Raw genomic sequence first — 23,850 nt, 5'->3', positions numbered from 1 at the left:
TATAATTTTTCATGTACTTTATTAGTACATGCAATGTTAAATTTTTAAAAAATTATCTATTTCTAATATGAATATTTATAACAAAGAAATTAATAAAAACGATACAAAAAAGAAAATAAGTCAGTCTTTTAATTAAGATTAATTAAGTTAAATTTTAATTAAGATTAACTACTGTTTCTATTCTAGTCTTGGGATCATTAATACCAATTAGTAAACTACATAATTTATGCAAAGCAATTAATATTTATTATTCATGGAATTTATTCATGAACAATAAACTATTTAATACTGTTTTCTTTGAAATTGTTCTAAAATAAGCTAAGCAATTTATATCGCAATGAACATCTCACATGATTATATTCTTCTTAATTACTATTTTTATCTTTTATTCACATTGTTATTTATCAAATCTGTAAGCGACAGTTTGAGTCGTTTATAGGAGAGGCCTAAAATATTCAGATTAATATATATTTGTTAAGAAAAATAAAACACATGTTATTATAAAAGAGAAAAGAGAATTATATTGGCTATATTATCATCGTAATATAATGCATTTACAATCAACAGTAGGTAGAATTATGTGACACGATGCGTCTACTACGACATTCAGCTCTCGCCTAACATACGATATAAAAGAAGAGACTATACTGGTATACCGTTCAAAATAAACAAAACAGTCTTTCGAAGATACAGCGGCTTGCAACTGCATTGCAATCATTATTCGCGCTCACGTTGTAAGCTAACGCGAATGGACTTATTGTTACCTGACTTATGCTAAACGAAAAGTGGATACTGAGCTAACGATCAACGACGATTTACGAGATATTTCGGACGCGAATATACACGCTCAATTTGACCCATCTCACGTGAGTCAAATGTTGAATTACATATCAACTTTTATTATGGTCTTATTGTGTCGCTTTAATGCTAAAGCTCATCTTCGAGATTTCGTATTTCACTTTTGTGAAACACGGCCGTCAGCAGGCGTGAGAGTAAGACCTGGATTAGAAGTAGAATCACTCGTCATTTAACATCGCACATTTCCTTTGTTCTCGAGACGCAATTAGCGCAAGTACATTTTTGTATATAACTCTCTAGCGCAACTACAATTTAAATACAATTAAATCTTATTATTATGCATCGAGTACAATCTTAATGAAATAACATGTTTTACGTAAATGTTCGCACAGTTTAAGTAAATCATACGTGACATAATAATAATCATCTAACGCGGATCTAGAAAAGCCTTGGAAGAGGGATTAACTAGGAAAATCAGGTATGGCCGAAGATAATACGTTAGAATATATTAGAATTTTTTAGCCTGCTTATTCAGTTGTCTTTGGCTTAAAAAGCATATTAAAAAGCTTGCGCATAATTAAATATATCGCCGATATCGATTCACTGACTTACGTTGCATATATGTAATCTCAATTTTTAACGCGGAAATGCCTGAAAAAGTGTGCTTATTCATTAATAAGTATATTATAAAGAAGTTTAATGATGTCTTAATAATGTCTAATCCAGAATTGGAATAGAGCCTAGATCTATTTACGAAACGATTATTTCGTTTTCGTTATACTCACATCTTACGAGGAAACAATTTCGCAACTTCTTATCATTTACGTTCATAGCTTTGTAGACACGTTTATTTACTGAATTTGTTATTTAAGATTTATCTCATTATAGTGACATATCATTTTATTGTAGAGCAAATTTTACTCTATCTTTATCTTAACAGAAAACTTATTCTAAGCTTACACAGGCATCTCCAATTATTATTTCTGAATTGACACTAAATATACACATGTTTGATCTTGCGATATCACTGCAGTATGCATTGAACTATGCTCATAAATATCGGACTTGTTTGGGTCCTGCAGTATATTTCCTTACTGTATTAGCGGTGTGTTCGTCGATGCGTTATTTCACAATCGAAAAACATTTTTTTACTATACAATTATAAAGTACTTTATAATTGTATAGTAGTTACTCTATAAATTTCAAATAACTGTAAGATGTGTGTCGTGATGTACAATAATTGAAAAAAATAATGACAAATGCCGGTTAATACCGTAAAGAATATACCGCTTATGATAAATGGTTCGTATCCAAGAATAAAAATCACTGGTCTCATCGCATAAATCATTCGGTGAATTGTTATCTGATCTTAAGATTCCTTGTTTACATCGAATTTATATATTAACATACACAAACTGGTTTTCTTATCATGTTCGTATATGGAGTTCAACAAGACTGTTTAATGATATGGTACATTTAATGTAAACAAGGATTTAAAATTATCCAAATCTCATTTGAAATTATATATCCCATATACGCGGCGAGAAATACATTTTTTAACATTCGCAAACGCAGCAGTGATACCAATGAAAAATATTTTATGTAGAAAAATCTTTCCAACATTCGTTCTATTTTAAGCAAAAATATTCGTTTCAATTTTTTTCATGCTGTTGACATTTTTATAAATATATCAGCGGCTTTAGCCATTAATAATTTAATGTAAATATTATAGTACTATAATCAATACGATTACTTGAAGTCGTCTCTTAATTCTCTAACCCTCCCAGATAGAAAAATGATATCATATTGTGCTCAGCATGCATACATATATTGATTAATATGATCTCAAAAATGCATACAGATGCGTGTGTACATGTTGCTCAAAACGCAGAAATATATCTCATGTGATAACATTGTGATGAAACGTGATACGTCATCATCATCATATCATGTATAATTATTGTATAAATCATACACATTTGTGTACATTTTGTGCTCATGTTATGTTAATCATGTAATGATCTTCAAAAAGATATTAAGTTGAAGTTACTAGTATGACGATCACACTGTGATGGAACGTGATCATCATGTATTTCTATCTGGGCTTCTATTGCTATTCTATTTCTAGGCACCGACGACTTTAAGTACTCATATTAGCTATAATATAATATGATTCTTTGTAATTGCCAGTACTTAATAAAGAAATTCATAGAAATATCAGTATACATCGACGGAAGTTGAAGTTTAGCTTATCACGTGTATTATTCAATCCCTACATGATTGCGTCAAAGCTTCATACGCACTGAAAAAACGTGCGTCGAGCAACAATTGTATTGCTTTATCTTTATCTTTATGTATTTGAATAATTTTCGTTTAAATATCTGTTAAGATAGAATATTTTATCTGCCCTCTCTTTATCAAGGTATTCGACGTGTGCATAAGTCGTTATCCTTGATTTTGTTTTGTGCTAAGAAACGTTAGACAAATCTTCAACAAACACTCATTAATAGAAAGCATCACCTCTTTAGTGATAATGTGATTCTTTTTGTTGTCGTCGCGATGACTTCATACATGTTTTCTTATATTATCTGAATTGTTATCTCAGTTATGTCTCAGTTTGACTCACGCATGATTATCTTTGAAGGCTAATTACTCGTTACCTAAAAAAGACGTCAATCCTTCAAATGATAAGTAAAAGCTGTTTTCCGTTTCATTTCATCGATAAATCTCTCCGGTGAGAAAGACTCTTTGGTTCACACATTATACGATGAGATTTTTCTTTTAAAATAGCCACTTTAAAAAGAGCGACACGAAATACTCGACTTGACTTCAAATATAATTTGCGTTTGTGATGTCATTACTAATGTAAGATGATAAATCTATCGAGCTAATGATTAATGTTTGATGAGCCATATATATAAACCGGGAGATCATTTTTCAACTCTTTCATTATGCGTAATAAGATGTAAACTCTCTCGCATGATATCTATGAGATCTATAGTAGATTAAATCTCTGTAAGTTAACGCATCGTCGAATTTTACTCAATCACCTCCTATTCTTACATTTGTGAACTATCGTCTCGCATAGTATATGCATAGTCAACGACTAAATTCCGGCCGTCGATACGAATAATATATGTACGTCTTCACGATAGTCCAACTACTCATGAGCTTTAAACGCACAGACATCGATCATACTAACCGTACATACAATTCTCATCATTCAGGGCCGACATCTTGACTCTTCAGTCGTCGTAGAATCTGTCTCCAAATCCGCGCGATTTGCGGAAAATTTTTTAGCGGAAAGTCTTCTAATCCGCAGGATAAAAGCGAAGAATTGCGCGACCTTGGATTTCCGAGTGGCAAAGCTTTTGTACGACATCGAGGGCTTCTTCGGCGGGATAGACGGTGTGGGGTGGCGGTTCAATCTCACCAGAGGCGACCAGTTGCACGAGCTCGTGCAATTGTTCTAGCGTGCCCAGTTCCACTGCTTTGATGGACTGTTGCCGCTCTTCGGCTCGTCGGCTGAACTTGGGTAACAGTCGATCGGCGACCTCCTTGATTACGAACACTACGCCACCTTTGCTGAGGCACTGCATGCTGCGATGAAGATTGCGCGAGGTTGTGCCAAAGTCGATTACCACGTCGACCTGGCCACCGCAAGCATCCATCGTACGCTCGATCAGCTGTTTTTCGTACAGATCTTCATTCCACTGTACTACGTTCACCCTGTAATTGATATGTCGACAACTGTTAGATAAATCGGATAAGCTAACGAATACGAAGTTTAAAACACGTAGTTGCACCGAGTCATTCTTGACAAGAACATTAAATTTGAAATCGTGTATTTTTCATTTAAATAATAAATTCTTTTAAATTGGTCTTAAATATGTAGGAAGAATTAATTATTAGAATTAATTTTAAGAATTTAAAAATTAATTTTTATAATAAGAAACTTGCCTATATACTTTTTCTTCCGATTTGATTTTTCAAGATTATGTTGGCTAATTAATTAACTGACTAATATTTTTATTTCATCTCTATATTGCACGCGAATATAATTGAATCGATTAAATAAAACTTACCGTTGGAATTCTTGAGCTATAAGGAGACCGTCATCCTTAAGGGTGGCTATCGTGGTGGTGACTCTATCTCTCATGTTGCTGAAGAAATACGATGCAATTCTAAGAGCCCACAAAGCAAGACCACCCGTACCAACTACTAGAATCTTGCACACACTCTTCTCACCTCTCTCTTTCAATAATGCCTGTAATATTTTATTATATACTTGAGTTTTTGTTTCTTTTTTCTATCGTATATATATAAAATTAGATATAATTTAGAAAGAATTTGTTTCAATTTAAATTTAATTAAATTTAATTAATTAATAACAGACTTACAATTAGCGTAAATTAAGACTTATAATCAGATCAAAAGCATTCTTTAAATGAACTTTAAGAGAGAAAGTCACTGTTCTTAAAGCATTCGCTTTATTTAACTTTATGGCGTAGTTAATCTTTTTATACTCACACTTAATAAGGGTGATAATGAAGTATAATAAATAGAATTATCTAATTTTAATCGTACCTGCACGTGTTCGTGCGCAGCGAAGACAGTGTTCATAGCAAGGAGCGCACCAGCCGGCAGCATAGCTGCCACACTGAGCGACATATTATCCGGGATTTTGATCAGGTATTTGAGATCGTGCACCACCAAGTATTCAACGTAGCCGTTGGGAATTCCGTCGTAAGGATAGAGGATGACGCGATCGCCCTCAGCGAGTTCACAATCCTCGGACACGTCCGTGCCGAATGACTCAATCACGCCAGCCACCTCATAGCCGGGGAATAAGGCGGCATCGCGTACCCCATGATGCGGCAGGGACACCGGGTAATCGCTCTCCATTGACACATCGGCGGCTAGGCTGCTGCCACTCGAGACCGAAGTCAAGCTGGTCAGACTTGACGACCGTCGAGGATGATAACATGCACCGGCGCACATCACCCGGATGCGAGCACCGTGCGCAGGTACATCCGGTACGGGTACATCGAAGCTGAAGACGCATTCCCGTCCGGTTACGCTCGGGCTCTCGATCGAGAGTTGACGGCACAGCTTATTCATCTTCTCTCTGTAACATAAAATTTGCAAAATATATATAAGAGATCTGATAGAGAACTATTAATGACTTTCTATTAAATAATTATAACTTTCTTATAATTACTTTGTATTATTTGTTAGTTGATATTATATACACATATCATGGACGTATAATTCTATATACTAAATATATTATATTTTAGATTCATAGTACATATATACTTGATGTGAAAAAAAATAAGTCTCTTATATATTTCATTTAAAAAACAAAAAAAAATCGAAATATTTTTCATAAATCTTTAAATTCTTAATATATATTTATTGTTCTTAATATAAAAATAATTTTTATAATACCAAAAAACTGTTGTGGTTAAAATTCAATCATTTTGCAATATTGGATTGCTAGAATATTTTGTTGATTCCATTTTTTAATGACATCTCAACTTATATAATATCCAATTCAAATTTTTTTAATAGATGAAAGGTAACATTTTATAATATTTATTATAATATTATAAAATATAATATTTATACTATAATGTAAATTTATTTGGCACTAGTATAATTGCAAAAATAATAATCAATAGATCAATAATCTTTATAAAGTTTATTTATAAGATTATTTATAATTTTTCTAATAACAAGATAAATTTGTTATAAATGATTATTATTTCATTAATTATAAGTGATGTATTTTCTCTTTTCTAGAATCATTACATAGAAAATGGTTTGATGCTGATGCTAAAATTAACGGAAGTATGTTGTTAGTATTAATGTGCCTGGGGGCACGAGAAAACCTGTCAGACGTGCGGATCAGCTGTTTCAATCTCTTTTAGTCAGACATTTGAAACCATCGAATACACATAAATGTTGTGTAAGAAGTAGAAAACGTAATATACAACTGCATTTTTCATTAAAAGCTGATGTAAATCAACTTTGTGAATTTATCAAGGTCGCAAAATAGATAATATATAAAAACTCTTGATGCTAATATATTATAATAAATGTCTTTAGCTATACGTATATAAAACACCATATTTAATAAAAATATTGAATTATAATAAATATTGAAATGGCTAAATATATATATAATTAAGATAATTTAAAAATTTTTAATTTGTAAATGGTTTTATAATTCACGAATAGTTTACTCTCTCTTGTCACAGTTTACTAAAACTATTTCGTTACTGTTTACCATATCTCGTTACAATAAAAATTTCGTAAAAAGTTTCATAAATAAAACAAAAATCTTTTAATGTGGATTTCTTATTTTGTAATTACATAAATAATTCAATTTGCTAAACTTTAGATGTATAACGGTAAGCACTATTATTCGTAAATAATTGACATGATTTACTGCTCTCTTATACAAAAAATAATTTTAAAAAAATATCCAAAAATCAAAATAATTGCCTACCCATTATGAGATATAGTTTTGTGAGCGATAGGTGCCATCGATTCCAACTCCACCGGCATAACAAGCTTTTAATTAAATATATTCTTTACAGAGTCACTGCAGTTTTATTCACCCAAAAAATCTTAGCACTACGTCGATTCACACGATCGCGTTTAAATTGCTCTTATTAATTTGTGATTAAAATATAACTTTAAATTTTATAATCTCTCAAGAACTTGCAATATAATGGAGAATAGGACAAATCGAAATCACGAATAAAACATTCGTTTACTCTGTACCGAGCGAGAAGACACACTAACTCGTCGTGTCAGCGCGCGTTCGTTTTTATACCGCAAGTCGATGGCAAGGTGGTAGGGAAAGTGAACGCAAAGAACAGTGGAAGACACGCGAAGCACTCGCAGACCACGTGCACGAATAACGTCTGTTTTTCTCATCTTTGAAGCACGGCTGCGTTGCTGGGGGTCGCGTGCGACGCATTTATCCCGGCAATGTTGTGATAAATGACGAGATAAGCTTTTATACGAAGTGCTAGATCTATACCATTACATATACACTCTATTATAAATAATATTAAATTTATACTATAATTTTTAATAATTTAACTAATAATCACATAAATATTTAGCCATGATGCGCGTCCAAAAATATCTAGTGAGATAATCCTTAGGAAATATTCTCTGTACTATAATTTATAGATTTATGTGTTTTATTCTGTATGCACTTTTTGTTGTATAATTTTCTATGAAATAAATCTTAGATTTTTTTTAAAAATAATTTTAAAGCTTGATAGTCAATAGTTGAATAATTTTGTTTGACAGATTTCATTAAATATTTATATCGTGATTTATATAATTTGAAATATTAACGTTTTATTAGTAAATTCTCTGTTTTTTCATTGTCGTCAGCTGTTTGAAGATGTTATTTATGCAGTATGACTGTTTGGCATATAATTGCGGAATTCTTCGATAAGCATGCACATATTTGCACGCGATGAAATATTTTTTTAAGTATAAGAAACACTTGCTCTAATAATGCATTAGACACTTTATCATTTTTAATGACATCAAGATGAAATGAGAGTATCAGCTGTGTGTTTACAAATATATGTCATTAAATATTTTAAGTGCTCTGCTTGTAATAGTATCAATTAGTTCAAATTAATCATGATATATTGCTATCATTCTTTAACTGCGATAAGAAAATATGAAAGCTAATTACGGGTCTCATATAGAAATAAACAGCAATGATAATAAAATTGTCAAGTTAATTAATTATAATAGTAATCTTAATTAAAATATGTAATAATACAAATATAATGATAAAAGATTTTTTCAACAAAAAGCTGCTCTCGTATTTTTGTTAAGGACCTTTTTATTTAGAACGCTTATTCAACGATATCAATTAGGAACGAGAAACTAATCTGAAAATCTAAACAAGGTAACAATATTAGTTTAATGAGAATATGTAAAAAAGGAGTTATATTTATTATAGGAATATCATACTTTCGTAGTTGTCATGTCTAAAGTAAACAGATTAATAATTATCAATATAATATATAATATTTTTTATTTTAAATTTTGTACATTTTAAGTAATTTCATTTTATGAGAAATGAATTGTGAAAAGCTTGTGTTGTTCTAGTTTTTATTTTTAATTGCAAAAACTAAAATATTTAAATTAAATCGAGAAATTAATTGGAACAAATTGAGTGAAAACATGAAAGCTCTTTTTCTATGCACAAAATAAACGAAATAGTTTTCTTGCTGTTTTAGTAAAGTTTTAATTAGATAAGCTATTTATACAGCTCCTATCTGGACATAATAATCCATTTGTTGATTCATGGTTTATCTATGATTTTTTAAATCTGTGCACAGTGCAGCAGATAACATTTATTTACCCTATTATCAAGAAAATACTAACTGCATTGCCAAGTTTTATCTTTATTGGATATTTGAATCTCTTGCGGGAAATACAATGTTATTTTCAACACATTGACTGCTATTTTATATGGATGCTGACTTAGTTCTTACAAATTTACTCATTCAAATTTAGACTGATTACATGACATTTCATTGTTTTGTACATAATGATAGACGATTTGTTTGAAATTCCGGAAGTGCACGGTTGGACGCATACTAAAAATAATTTCATGATTATATCGCGATTATATGGTTAGATATGGAATATTTGTAATTCTAAAACAATTACCTGAAATAACTTTAATAACTTTAAATACTTTAATTTAAAAAATGAATTCAATTTATATCTATAACATTATTGTTTATATAAATCAAGTAATGCCGTGGGCATGATTGAGTGTGCAGTCAGAGATTGAACAAGACAGTACTCAAAAAAGATGCCGTAGCATGCAGTTCTATCTGTTAGATACAATATTATTGCTAACAATAAGTACATAATCACCAGTTTGCTTTTCTTATCTACAAAGGAGATGCCGAAGTGAAGCTCTGATTCAGGGGTATATTGGACATAAGACAATGTCTTTATTTTTAATTGTTACTTTTTAAAAAAGTAAAAATTACTGAATTTATGTTACAATAATAAATATAATTATATATAAGATATGATAATTATACAAATTTACAAGAAATATGTAAATAAATAATATTTCGCATAAAAAAATTTAAATACACACACATAATTTTCAATAAATAAACAAGTGGGTCTAAAGAAAAAAAAAATTCTTAAGAAATAAAAAAATATTTCTGATAAAAGTTATTATATGATAATAATCAAGTGTACGATTGATAATACATATAAGATAATGTTTTTTTCTTTTTTTTAAATAAGTTAATCACGATATAAAAATCCACTTAATATATATATGTATGTGTGTATATGTGTATACGTGTGCACGCTTATGTAGTATGTCCTCGTCCAGATCAATGTTAAGAAAAACTATAAAATATTTTTAAAAATGCATTAATTTAGATCTCGATTTTAAGAGTTGAAGGCTTCCATAATTAACAACCGTAACGCTACTACGTGATTTGAGATATTCGAGCAATGTTAATCGCGTCCGCAAAATAAAAGATATATGGTGTTGTTCGTTATATAAGTATTGTGCAATGATCGAATCACTGTTTGTGATCATAGCTTGACCTCAATAGAAATTAAACAGACAACACACATATTTATCAGTTCTAATGAAGGTGTGACTGTACACTGTTTATGTTATCATGTGTTAAAGTTCGTAATATAAACATAAGCTTATGATCGTCATTTCATAGCATTAATCAATAGTATGGTAAAAAAATCTTATTATGGTCGCACATAAATATATTTGAAAAATCAAAACAGATTGAGTTTCTTTTTTAAAAAATTAATAAAAAACAACAATACATTGTGATACTTATCTCTCGAACGCCGAAAATAATGATTATAAAACATCTTATCTTTAATTTTAATCAGTTAAATGTCTGGCAAAAATATTTTTTATACAACATTTACTACCGAGAAAAAAAAATATATATGTGCATGTATGTATATGTATATCTCGTAAAAATTATTTTAATACTCTCATTTTCAATATTAATTAGACCGCACTAAAAAATTCTTTTTAGTTTTTAATTTTTAATTTTGAACTAGAGTTATGAACATAATATAAGAAAAATATATTTAAAGTAATATATATTAATGTATTTGAAGTTTGTTATTTATCTCTTTTTAGCTTTTAAATATTTTCATTTGCATTAAAAGTTTAAAAAATCAAAGTATTCATTAACTAATTAAAATAATATATTTAAATTATATACGGGAAATATTAGAGAAAAACAAAAAAACTTTTTTCAACGTGAACGCAGTATATGCATCAATAAAAAATTTTAACCTACACGCTCTTTTATATTATAAATGCGAATAATTTAAAATGTTTTATATAACAGATGTGTATACTGGGCGAAGGTACTTAACCACGATTACGCTTTGTACTGTAGAATTAATATCACTAAAGAGGAATAAAAAAAGCTTTCTCTCTTCTCTAATCTTTCTTATGCTTGAATCCTATTTACAATCTGATATAAACTGTATATGCATATATATATGTATTATGGTAAAATCCAACCAATCTTTCCTGGAGTCATTACAAATTCAATACGTAATTTGCTAAGCAATGCAAAATTTTCAACCGTTTGGTAAAGGATAACTTTGATTCTTTATTTTAATTTTTATTTATTTTTTTCATCGAATAAAAAATAAGACTTTTTCAATTACTTATAATATATATAATAAAATTAATCGCAATATATGTAGCTTATAATATTGTTTATGTATATATATTATTTCTTTTAAAAAACCCAATTTTTTATCTAGATAAAAGGCGATTAAATTTATCATGCAGTTGAAAAACATATGCAATTTGTCATTAATTGCATTACATTAAAAAAATCTCAGTAGCTTTGTGTAATAAACCTAGGCTTAATATATCAAAGTAAACTTCAAACAAATTTAGATTATGATAGATATTATGATAGTTCGGTTAGAAAATACTTTTTATCTATTTCTGTAATCAATTTCTAAATGATATAAGGATTACTCGATGCACAACATTGCGATAATCAAGTTAATGTATGCGTGTATGAGTTACTTATATAAAAATTTTCAAAAAATTTTTGTTTAAACTCAAATCTATTTCAGTTAAAACTATTCAACATTAATTATCAGTGTTTACAAGTTAAAAATTTGTGAAGCTGTTTATGTATTCTGTAATCATAAGAGAGCTATCAGTAAACAAGTGATGATGCTTGAAGATATATGCATTATACTCATAAGACAGACTTGGACTTTGTTTTCTGAGGATAATTACTCTGTTGACTTTCCTAAGCTCACGTCATCAGATATTCCCAGGTTGACATGAAATAATCTATTACAAAACAAAATTGCTCTATCATGATTTCAATAAAAGTCCAGGAATATTCATCATCTGGACATTTCCAAACTCGAAATACTTTAAATTGTGGGAAATACACACAATTAAAATTTTTAGAAATTTTTAAAATAATTAATCTAAAATCTTTTTCTTATGTACAATAATTCAACGATACGTTTAAAATTTCTTCATCCGTGATAATAATAAACGCAGACAAACATTAACGATATAATTGTGATCGATGGTGTTAATAATTTATTTATTTTATTCTAATTAATCATGTTTATAAAAGTGATCTATGGATTAATTATGTCTATTAAACGAATATAGTTTATGCACTCATTTTCCGATATTAATAAGTTGTGCCAATATTTATAGATATTCATATTTAATGAATAGTGTATTAGTGATTCTTTTTCACAATTATTCGATGCTAAATATTAGTAATTACGCCTTAATTAAAATCCTATCAAAAATAAATCAATTTTCACTAAATTAAAGAATATGATTTTGTAATTTATTATTAATCTTACAGCTTAATTTGCTAAGCATTTATTTTGCATTAATTGTAAGTTTTAAATTCTATTTTATTTCGATATTTTTGCCAAGAAAAGATAAATTTTAATTCAAATGAAATAAACTTAATTACGTAATACACATACTCAAGTATCTTGAGACACTTTACATATTAAATGTGTAATTATTTTTTTTAACTTTTAATGTTGTATGATAGTGTTTATCATTAATAATTTGAAGGAGTTGTTTTGAAAGAATATGCAAATCTCATATGTTTCTTTGAATATCGCATAACAATAACAACTATTACTCAAAACAACACTTAATAGTGACAAATATTACAAAAATCTAACAAGTTAGCTTTTTTGTTAAAAATGTTAGAATTAATAATTACGGTAATTTAATGATTACCGCATTGAGAATTTCCAAGCGCGATTAATAACTATTTTTCTGCTTACTTATTTGTTCGGGGATTTTAAATCTTCAAAATTGATCTTTTACGACATCATGTAAGCATTACATTGCGCTTCTTCATCACCTCTGGAGTTACCTCTATTAACGATGAATAGATAGATATAGCTTTCGAAGACTCTTATATCACTTGACCTACTTTAATGAAAAATATATATGATAAAGTAAACCTTTTGATAAAGAATTAACCTTTTGATAAGAATTTGTTTATAAAGTCGGGGTGGACTTTGTATTCAATGCGAAAATTAATTAATTTATTTGTATAAATTGAAAACAATATAATTAAAGAATGATAACATTGCAGAGAAAATATTCATAAAGTTTGGATTAAGAACAAAAAAAAGTGTCAAGCATATGTGATTTAAATTAATAAAATTCAAAATGGATTTCCAAATAATAATGTAAAAAGATTTTAGTATCATCTTGCACACTTTCACGTTTTCATGCATAAATTTTTTATTTTCATATATAGATTAAAAAAAAAATAGTTTTGTCTAAAAAATTTAATTAAATGATCTATTTTCTTAACATTATTTAATATTAAACTTAAATATCTGTATAACCAATCTTGAAAAATATTCTATAACCAAGTGAACTTCATATTAAATTAAAAAAGTTTTATTATACATTCTCAAACCTAATTATTTCTTTTCACTTTTTGAACAATTTAAAATTTTAATAAGAATCTTCAATTTCTAATTGCTTATAATTTAAAGCTCTTCATTGGCCACAAATAATATACATATTTAGATGTAAACCAAGTGTAGAATGATAGCTAATATATTTCTAAAATTATATGAAAATTTTCCTGTTATCAATTTAATCGGTTCTTTACATTACATTCATAAGGAAATACAAAGAAATTGACATTGCAGTGACAGGTGCAGTAAACAAAGAGATTCACGCAATATGTGCAGCGATGACGTTGAATACAAAGAAACTGTTTCCTATAAGGAGCATGCGCATATCTGAAGTGTACATTCGATTCGTATTGGTGCTTTTCAAAAATAGATCGCGGTATTTCGTTAGGTAGATATGTAAAAATCAAGAATGTATCTCAATTTATCGTCGGATGCACATAAAAACTGAAAAATATAATTTAATTAAGATAAAAGAATGTGAGTTTTATTATAATAATAAAATATAATCAAAGTTTGCGTATGCTACATAGATAAATTCTAATTTATTATACTTATTAAAAATTTGCCTGAAAATTCTATACTTTGTTACAAACGATTATTATAATGATAATAATAAAAATGTACATATAAAAAAAGACGAGAAATATCTTGTAATGATAGTATATTTTAAAATGTATGCGATGTTATATATGTTATATTTTTTATTGTACTTTTCTTGTATACCAAATATTTTCAAAGATAGTTATTAAAAATTTTTTGTAAAAATTCGGATCGTATACATTCTTGCTTTTTCCACAACATTTCATCTTGAAGGAGCAGATTGAATCACCGTAACGATGCCTAGCCTTTGTTCGTTCATTCGTGGTACACTGTTAGAGTCAGCTGATTGTGCAGCACGCTGCCTTATAGTGAATGCTCGAGAGGAGAAAACGCTCGTGACGTACGACTGAGATTTCTTTTTCTTAAAACTTTCGCGTTCAATATTTGAGCGGTTTATTATTATTTATTGCTTCCTCATATATAACTATATTCTCCTCGGAATAATGATTAAAGTGGTCTAATTGATGATTATTTATATATATTTATTTTATTTATCATACACACACGGATTTTAATAAAGCAAAAAAAAAAAAAAAAAAAAAAAAAACCCAGACATTACATATAGTTAAGATAAAATAAATAATATTATAGTGATGTATAGCAAACTCTGTAACATGTATTACAAAGTTTGATTAAAGAGAGATTCCTGATAACATTAAGTTAAAACAAATTCTTACTGTACTCCTGTTTATCATATATAATACAATGATGCAAGTTGAAGCACGAGTACAATTTCATACGCTGACTCCGTAATCTTACATATGCACGAGTCGTCTCTCTCGAGGACACACCGACCCCTTTTTACACGCGCTGCTTATACGTCACAGATATTCCAAAGCGATCGCTATCCGCAGTCGTAGGGATCCAATTTTAGAATTGAGTTAATTCTTAAAATTCCGTGATAAATATGAAAATTGAATAAAAGAAAAAAAATATTATATTATTTAATTAATTTTAATTTTTTAATAGGAATAAAATATGAAAAAAAAAATAATCATAAAATAGTGCTATTATGATTAATAGATAGTCAATTTTAGATAATGTGAACAAAAAAACAAGTTGTGTACGTAATTAAGTCCTGTGTAAATTTTAACTAGGCTAGAGTAGTTCGAAAAAGGATTTCATGCTTATCGAAATCATTATATAAGGCCTATTTTAGATAATCTATAATTCGTGATAAAATATTTACGACCACATTCTATTTACAATTTTATATAATTTAATGTAGAAAACATTTAAACATAAAATATATATATATATGCAAAATATAAATCATAAATCATATTACACACATACATTAGGATAATAAAATTTAAATTGATCAAAAGATTTTGTCTTAAATTTTGTAGCAAATAATATAACTCGTCAAAAGCAGACTTTATTCTGTATTTATTTATCAGATTAATATTTATTCTATCTATTTTCAAAATGTCATATATAGATTTTTGTCTCATCCCGAATAGTGTATCTAAGGATTAAAATTTACAGACGATACGTTTCGCGCACCGTCGCAGGTGTTGGGCACACCAGTAGATGTATACGTCGACACAGTTGTGTCGGTGTACAAAGAGGGGGAAGTCGGTCGATGCCGCGGAACCGTAGCACGCTAGAATCACGTGCACATCAGCAGACATCCGCGTGTTCAGCTGAGCCGATCCATTCGGAACACACCAAGCTCTCGCCGCTCGAGTATAATGCCCGTGATGTTTCAGGGTGTTTACAACCCTCCCCTTCCCAATATCTTTCCGTTCGAAAAATATTTTGCACGTGTAAAACTTGATAAAATTTCTGACATATTTTCACATGCTCCTTCCTCTTTTAAAAAATGCAAACATATGCAAACTATACATATATAACTGTCTGAAGTCAGCATTATTATAATAGTATAAGTTTTGAGTCACACTTTGAGTCATTCAACAGTGTTTATGAATTTTAAACAATTTAATAAATAGAGAAGAGAGGCTTGCCAATAAAAGAGTTGTTGATAAGTCTTGTCTTTTCTAATACTAATATTTTAATATTACATATTAACTTTATGTTCTACATATGTATATGTTAAAAGAAAATGTTTCCAAATTAGAACAGTGACACTTAGATTAAATCCGCGTTTGAAATAATTAAGTATATCTCAAGTGTATGTTTCGCTCTATTTACATAGACGATATATTAATTGCGGTTACATTGCAGGGACATTGACACTTGATAATGCCGCATTAGTGAGGCATTTTTTAAAGGAAGCACTCGTTCCTCACGTTGTTGTTCCGTGCATCGTTTCGCAATTCTACGTATACGGTGACTTTTGTCAAGGCTATGATCACGACGTCAACACCTGACGACACGCCTTTAACAAAGTCCAGAGATGTCTGTTTTTCTTTTTCATAATAAAAGAGCTTGTTAAATAATACGCAATTGTATTACTGTTTGCGCTGACTATTTACTTGGTACACTATTCGTTTGTATAATTTCTGTGTGACAGAATGTATTAATGTTAACAGTGTCTAACATAAAAGTTTGACGATTTCGCTGAATTCAAAGCATGTATATAAGGCTATAAAGTCATGGGCCTTTAATTTATAAGATAAATAGAAATGAGCGATGATAAAATCGTGTGACTGTACACGCGTTTCAAATAAGAACAGCGTTTGCATTAGTAAAAAGTTTAAATAGTTTTGGAGAATTCCGAATTAATCATTAAAAGGATCGATATCATTTATTTGTGCTATTTTATGATTAAAATAATTTAATTTTTAATTAAATCTATTTTTTTACTTTTTTTTAAAGAAAGTTTGGACGCGAATACTTTAATGAAAGAATAAAAATTTTTTTTAATTGACATACTCTCAAAAAGTTTTATCTAAATTCTCTATTTGTATTGTTTACATTCAGCTTTCGTATAGTTCTGCAAAAACCAAAAATAATGTAGTGAAAATTATATTGAAGAGAGAGTGAGAGAGAGAGAGAGAGAGAGAGAGAGAGAGAGAGAGAGAGATTGCAAATAACAAACTGTAATATTATCTATTCACTTAGAACATAAATTCGTAGAGATAATTTTACCGCTGAATTATTCCGAGACATCAAAACAAAGCGTTGCATTCATAATAGCTTGACGAACTGTTTCTGTCATTGATGTGTCACTAGAACAAACCATACATTCATAGGTATTTATAGCTGTTTATAGCATTATTGTATATAAGACGAACAATGATAAAATTATATTACTGAGTGTGATTTTTGTCACATGTTACGTGCGTTACAGATAAAAATGACATTGTTCCTCGTTATACACAAATCAAATAATCCATTTTAGATACCTATGATAATCAATTATCAATTACTCAAAATCTATCAATGTCTCTTTCATGATTTCTTCTATCAATCGTTTAAATCAATCTTTAATATTCTCTCGTAAATAATCTACCTGTAAACAGCAGATATTGTGCATTTGTGGATTATCATTTTTATTTCCAACCGTTACACCATCTGGGATATATATCACATAAATTATTAATCTTATCGTTTGTCTATTAAATAACTGATATCGACGTCTCTATAGCGGTACCATATAACAAAGCTTAATTTTAAAACATCAGAGAAACAGCTTTATTGTAAGAATTCATAATACTTCACCTTTACTGACTCTATGCTCAGAGGTTAATGACCTATTGAAACGTGAGAAAGTTTTGTTCGAGCTTACTCCACAAAAATATATGTTCTTTCTGTATTTGTTTTATTTTTAATTTTAATATTTTTTGATCATTTTAATATCTTTTATTTAATTATTTTATAAATAATTTTATTTATTTAATTTTTTATATAATTATAAAAATTATAAAAAAAATTTATTTATTTTACAAAATTATATACATAAACATACACGTGTTTTATATATTATATAAATACACAAATTTTTATACCTTATATAAAAAATGTTATATTTATGTAGTTTTGTTTATAACTCATAAAGAGAGGAAGAAAATTTTAACGTATATTCTATTACGAAATTTATCTATATATTTTTTTTATAATTGCTTTAATTATGAATGTATTATATTAAAAATTTAAATATTATTTTAAAAATATTTCATTATGTGACTGATTTTTAAACATATTATTAAAATGTTTTAAAAATATTTAGTAAGAATATTTAGTAAAAAATTTTGACAAAATATGATTTATATGCGTACAATGAAAAATTGTTTTGTTGATAACAGAGTATTGTAATGAAAAAATAAATTCTATTATTTTATTCTGTTTTCAAGAACGTTAAAAATTTTAAATACCACTTTATGTATACCTACACTTATCTGTTGCATTTTGCGACTTTATTTGATAAGATAATATGCTCGGTAAAATAATAACCGACAATAACAACAATAACAAGAATAGCTTGCTATTCAATATTGTAGTTTCTGAAAAACGTGATATGCATAGGAAAATAAAAGCGTATTAAAGAATATTACGTAATATTACGTGTACATAAAAATTACAAAATATATTAATTTGTGTATGTATTTATTTCCACACTGTTGAATTCGAAACCAGAATATATGTTCCAAGATAAGCTTAATGAATATACATAATCTTTTTAAAATGATATAAGGTTTTTTAATAAAAGTATTAGATTATTATCTTCATTCAACACCCATAACTTTATCATCAAATGGTAATTTTTATCTGTAGTAATTTTAATTAATTTGAATAAATACTTAAATCATTTTTATATAATTGATAAATCGTTTCATGTGATATTAAAGATAAAAAAGATATTTATCGCTAATTATTTTTCAAATAAAGGAACATATATATGTACATGTGTGTGTGTGTGTGTGTGTGTGTGTATGTACATAATGTTTAATAAAAATTTGATAAATCATGATTATTAATTATTTCATGATGTTTGTTAATCTTTTCCACTGATAATCGATTAAAAGATCAATCAATTGATTGATGACGCAATTACGAATGAATGTATTTCTTACTCTAAAACAACAGTTCTGTTAGAGACAGTGAACAATTAGATGACGTAAAGAGCGAGTTTGACTATAATAAGCGATTTCAGGCTTGTTGAATGATTGCTTTTGAACCTTGTACCAGTTATATTCAATTGGAGTTTCTATGTTGGTCCTACGCACGTGTACTTTATCCGTATTATGTATATCACTTTGTACTATCTTATTAAATAAATGTCAATTATATATTTTTAATAATTTAATTCAATAAGGCATGAATTATATTTAAAAGAAAATAAAATATATATATATATATTTTAAATACGCTTGAATTGGACATAAAAATTAAATACATTGCTTTAAAAATTAATTAAAACATTAAATTTTGATAAATATATATGCTTTCGAATATACACATGCGTAAATAAATGCTTCGTGAGTCATTTGAGAAAATCTGTCTCTTTCTCTCTCAAGATAAATAAATCGTAAAAGAAGGGCTCTTTAGATCAAACAAAAATATACATAAGAAAAAGACAAATAAAAGCCGACGCAGTAGAAAAAGCATAAAATTTTTATTTAAAATTAAATAAATATTTACAATAATTTATTGATATAATTTTAAATAAAATTTTGTGCTCCTTTCCTATCGCGCTGGGTCTCATTTGCCTTTTTCTCCTGTGTATTCTCAAGATAAAAATAGTTGAAGATTAAAATTTAATAATATGTATTATAATATATATTATAATAATATAGATATTGCATGAAAGTATAACTGAAATTATTTATTCTGTCTTTTTATATAAAATTTTGTCAGATTGTTTCTATTTGTTAAAAATATTAGTTCACTATTTGATTTTATGTATAGTTTTAACGTTGACAGCAATTATGTGTATTGAATGCAAGATTTGCAATTTATTGTGTAACCGTTAACATCCATAGTGAGATCTACTAGATAATGTCAGATTTGTGTAGAATATCGAAATAACCTGTATCTTTTTATTTTATCTATATTTTCCAATATTTCTATAATTTTATATGCATTTTTAAAATCAAATTTATATTGATAATAAAAATTAGACTTAATAACATTTCTCTCAATTTGTTAAGACATACATAACTATATTTACTTACTATATATATTGCATATTAATACTATATTATCTCAAGATACCTCTGATATACATAGATATATCATGCAAATTTAATTATGTAAATATTAAAGAATTATTAATTTGAGTCATTAATTTGAGAATATATGTAAATATATATAAATAAGTAAATTATTATATGTCTCCATCGAATGATTTACTTAGCGAGTGAATCGAATGCGCATGTCACGGATCCGGCCATTGTTTATACACATGAGAATTGCTCAAAATAATGAAACTGTTGCTTCGAAGATAAACATTTTCTAGGAATCATTAAATAGTGATTCTATTTTCTTTAATCACTGCATTTCCATTCCGTGTCAATAGATAGCTAATGTATGTATCGACCGTTAACCGATGCGTAACGCACTGCGCACATATGAGTCTGAAAGTCAGCTGTTTTCAAAGTGACAGCCAAGTGTTCCAAGTCGCAATTCACTGGTGTTGTGCGCAAAATGCAAACAATATTTTGTCATGTAATGGTAATCCATTATTGTTTTATTAAGTAACGTAATAAAATAACATGATTAGATATAGCAACAATTAAAATGTTCGTTTATTTTTGTTAATATTCCGTTAATATTGCGTTGATAAAAGAAATCTTTTTAATTAGCGTTATTTCCTGAAGATCTTATATTGTAGCTTATATTGAGTAAGAAGATGATAAAATGTGACAATTAGGTTGTTAAGAAATGTCTGTTAATAATACTGATCTAGATAAAAATAGAATAATTGTTCTTGATCTTCCACGATCGCAGAGAATTTTTGTATGTGCATATGATAAGTCTTATTAAATATTAATATCACAGCTGGAAAAATTGTCAAAATAATATTAATAATGCTTAACATATTAGTATTCCGTATGTTAATGGAAAATTTGTTAAAAAGTGCTTGATAAGTTTTCTGGATACTTAAATTTTTTTTAAATCAGTTTTTTAATCCAAGATAAGTCAACAAAAAATATTATGAACATTTAAAGCAACCATTTTTATCATAACGTTACAATGTCATTATTGTTACTTTTTGATAAGTAATTATTAGTATTATTAATAATACTAATAAGTTGTTACTTTTAGCAAATAATCAGTACTTGTCATTATCATTGTATAATTATATAGTTAATTATATAATATAGTCATTAATCTAAATATAGTTTGGATTGTAAAGGTTTAAAAATTTTCCTATCTCTTTTAAAAAAATACTTTGACAATTCTTCTATGATGTATAAAATCATACATTTTCTACGAATCTTCCGGTATCATAAAATATTTTCAATTTTAAACAGTTTCTTCGCAGTCGAACAACTTGTACATATAAACAGATTCATTTTAATATAAAACATTTATACTGCAGATTCACAAAAATTCTTTTAGCATAAACATACGTCATGCTATATATCAAGCATTTATTGAATCGATTTTTCACAAAATGTCAAGGGTCTTCCGAGAGTCGAACGTTTTTGGACAATTGCGAATAGAAGAAGAAAATCAAGACGAATCAAGGTCGAGATCTCACCTTGAATTTCGATTGCGTTAAAGATGCCGGTGGTAAGCGATGACCACAAGGAATAAGACGAGTGACGAAAAGTGATACACCACAAACTCGACGAAGCGAGTTCGCGCGTCCTCGCGAAAATTGTTAACTGCGGGCTCGCTGCTGAACGCGAAGAGACTTTGTGGGGTTCTGATGGGTTTGATGAAGGACGGCCCACCCGACGAGGGCGCTTCAAGGGGACCGCTCTATCGCGCCGACTCCGAAAAGTCTGCAAAGCTGATGTTGGTTCGTGGATATTCTATGGAAGGGATGTACCATCGATCGTTTGTACAAGGTGAGGTCTACGTCCTTTAACTATCATCAGATTCTTTTTCCTCATAATATACGAGAACTTGTATTTTTAATGACAAATATAGATGACGTAATCATCCGGTTCCCTGTTTGTTTCATCAATCAAATTTTATATTATATCCATGAATCCTTTGACCAATTTGTAAGCAATTTTTCTTTAATAAATATAGAGCATCAATAGCTTTTAGATTGCAGGTCGTGTGTAGTTAATCTAGGGATATCATGTAAATTAAAATGTTACGCTCACCTTAGAGAATTTTAATTTGTTAATTAATAATATAAAAATATCTAAAATTAAATGTGAAAAAATTTAAGATATTATACTTTAATTGAGAAAAGTTGATTCTAATTTGATCAAAGAAGATGAAACGTCATTAGTAATGAAAAACAATTTAGAATACTGGAAAAAATATAAATAAAAAAATAGCAATGCGTTGAATAAAGAAGTCACAGATACAATGTGTATAATTAGAGATAGTGATGAAATAAGAATTTTATGATGAAATAAGAATAAAGTAATAGATTATAAAAAAATAAACTTTTCATTTTGGCAGTATTAGAAATGTGTGTTGTTTTAATAATCACAAATATACAAATACAAAATCATAATTGTTTGATCAATGTTCATTTTAAATTGTTTAATTCATTCAAAAAATTCTAATAGATTTAATAGAATATTTTTTGGCACACGTCACTTTTTATTGTTTTTAAATTAAATTATAAATATTATAAATATTAAATTATAAATAATAATTAATTATAAGTATTTATAGAACTTATTAAAAGGTATAAAATCCACTTATTAGACATCTAAATTTTTTATATCGTTATTTACGAATCTTTGCAGATTTTCAGTACATATCATTGATATATCTTATTGATAACGTAAAAGTAAATGTTTTTAACAGCAGTAGATTATGACTTGACTTGCGGTAAAACACAGTAAACAATAGTAAGTTACCGAAGATAGATTTTATACATGCTATGTAACAACGGTAGAGAAAAGAGAAAATTTGTTTCCGACTGAGTTCTCTTGGTATGATGTAACTCTAGCATACCAAATGAGAACTAGCTTATGATAAGTATGATAGTATTTGTTTAACATCTAGTTATTTTTAATGTAATAAAAATATAGTTTAAAAAATTATACATCTCAATTTGTGTGTATGCGTGTGTGCACATATTTCAAAAAGTATTTTTTTTAATAATATGTGAGTTTTCTATATATATATATATATGTATGTATGTATGTATGTATGTATGTATGTATGTATGTATGTATGTATGTATGTATGTATGTATGTATGTATGTATGTATGTATGTATGTATGTATGTATGTATGTATGTATGTATGTATGTATGTATGTATGTATGTATGTATGTATGTATGTATGTATGTATGTATGTATGTATGTATGTATGTATGTATGTATGTATGTATATAGAGTAATAGACAAAGAATAAAATACTAATGCTACAAATA

General features: G+C 28.1%; 1 protein-coding gene across 2 annotated transcripts; it reads right to left on the bottom strand.

The window, feature by feature from the left end:
- Nucleotides 1-495: 495 nt before the first annotated feature.
- Nucleotides 496-22,216, bottom strand: Drat (Death resistor Adh domain containing target). 2 transcript variants are annotated; one of them, XM_072887459.1, is made up of 4 exons: nt 22,037-22,216; nt 5,386-5,926; nt 4,884-5,065; nt 496-4,527 (listed from the first exon to the last, which is right to left on the bottom strand). In XM_072887459.1, the coding sequence occupies exons 2-4, from the start codon at nt 5,917-5,919 to the stop codon at nt 4,110-4,112; spliced, it is 1,134 nt and encodes a 377-aa protein (XP_072743560.1). In that variant the 5' UTR covers nt 5,920-5,926; nt 22,037-22,216; the 3' UTR covers nt 496-4,109. The 2 variants fall into 2 exon arrangements, with proteins under 2 accessions (XP_072743560.1, XP_072743559.1); XM_072887458.1 differs by lacking the exon at nt 22,037-22,216 and adding an exon at nt 7,313-7,621.
- Nucleotides 22,217-23,850: the final 1,634 nt, after the last annotated feature.

Source organism: Anoplolepis gracilipes, chromosome 3 (assembly GCF_047496725.1).
Source record: "Anoplolepis gracilipes chromosome 3, ASM4749672v1, whole genome shotgun sequence".
Lineage (NCBI taxonomy): Eukaryota > Metazoa > Arthropoda > Insecta > Hymenoptera > Formicidae > Anoplolepis > Anoplolepis gracilipes.
This window is presented reverse-complemented; position numbering and strand designations above follow the sequence as displayed.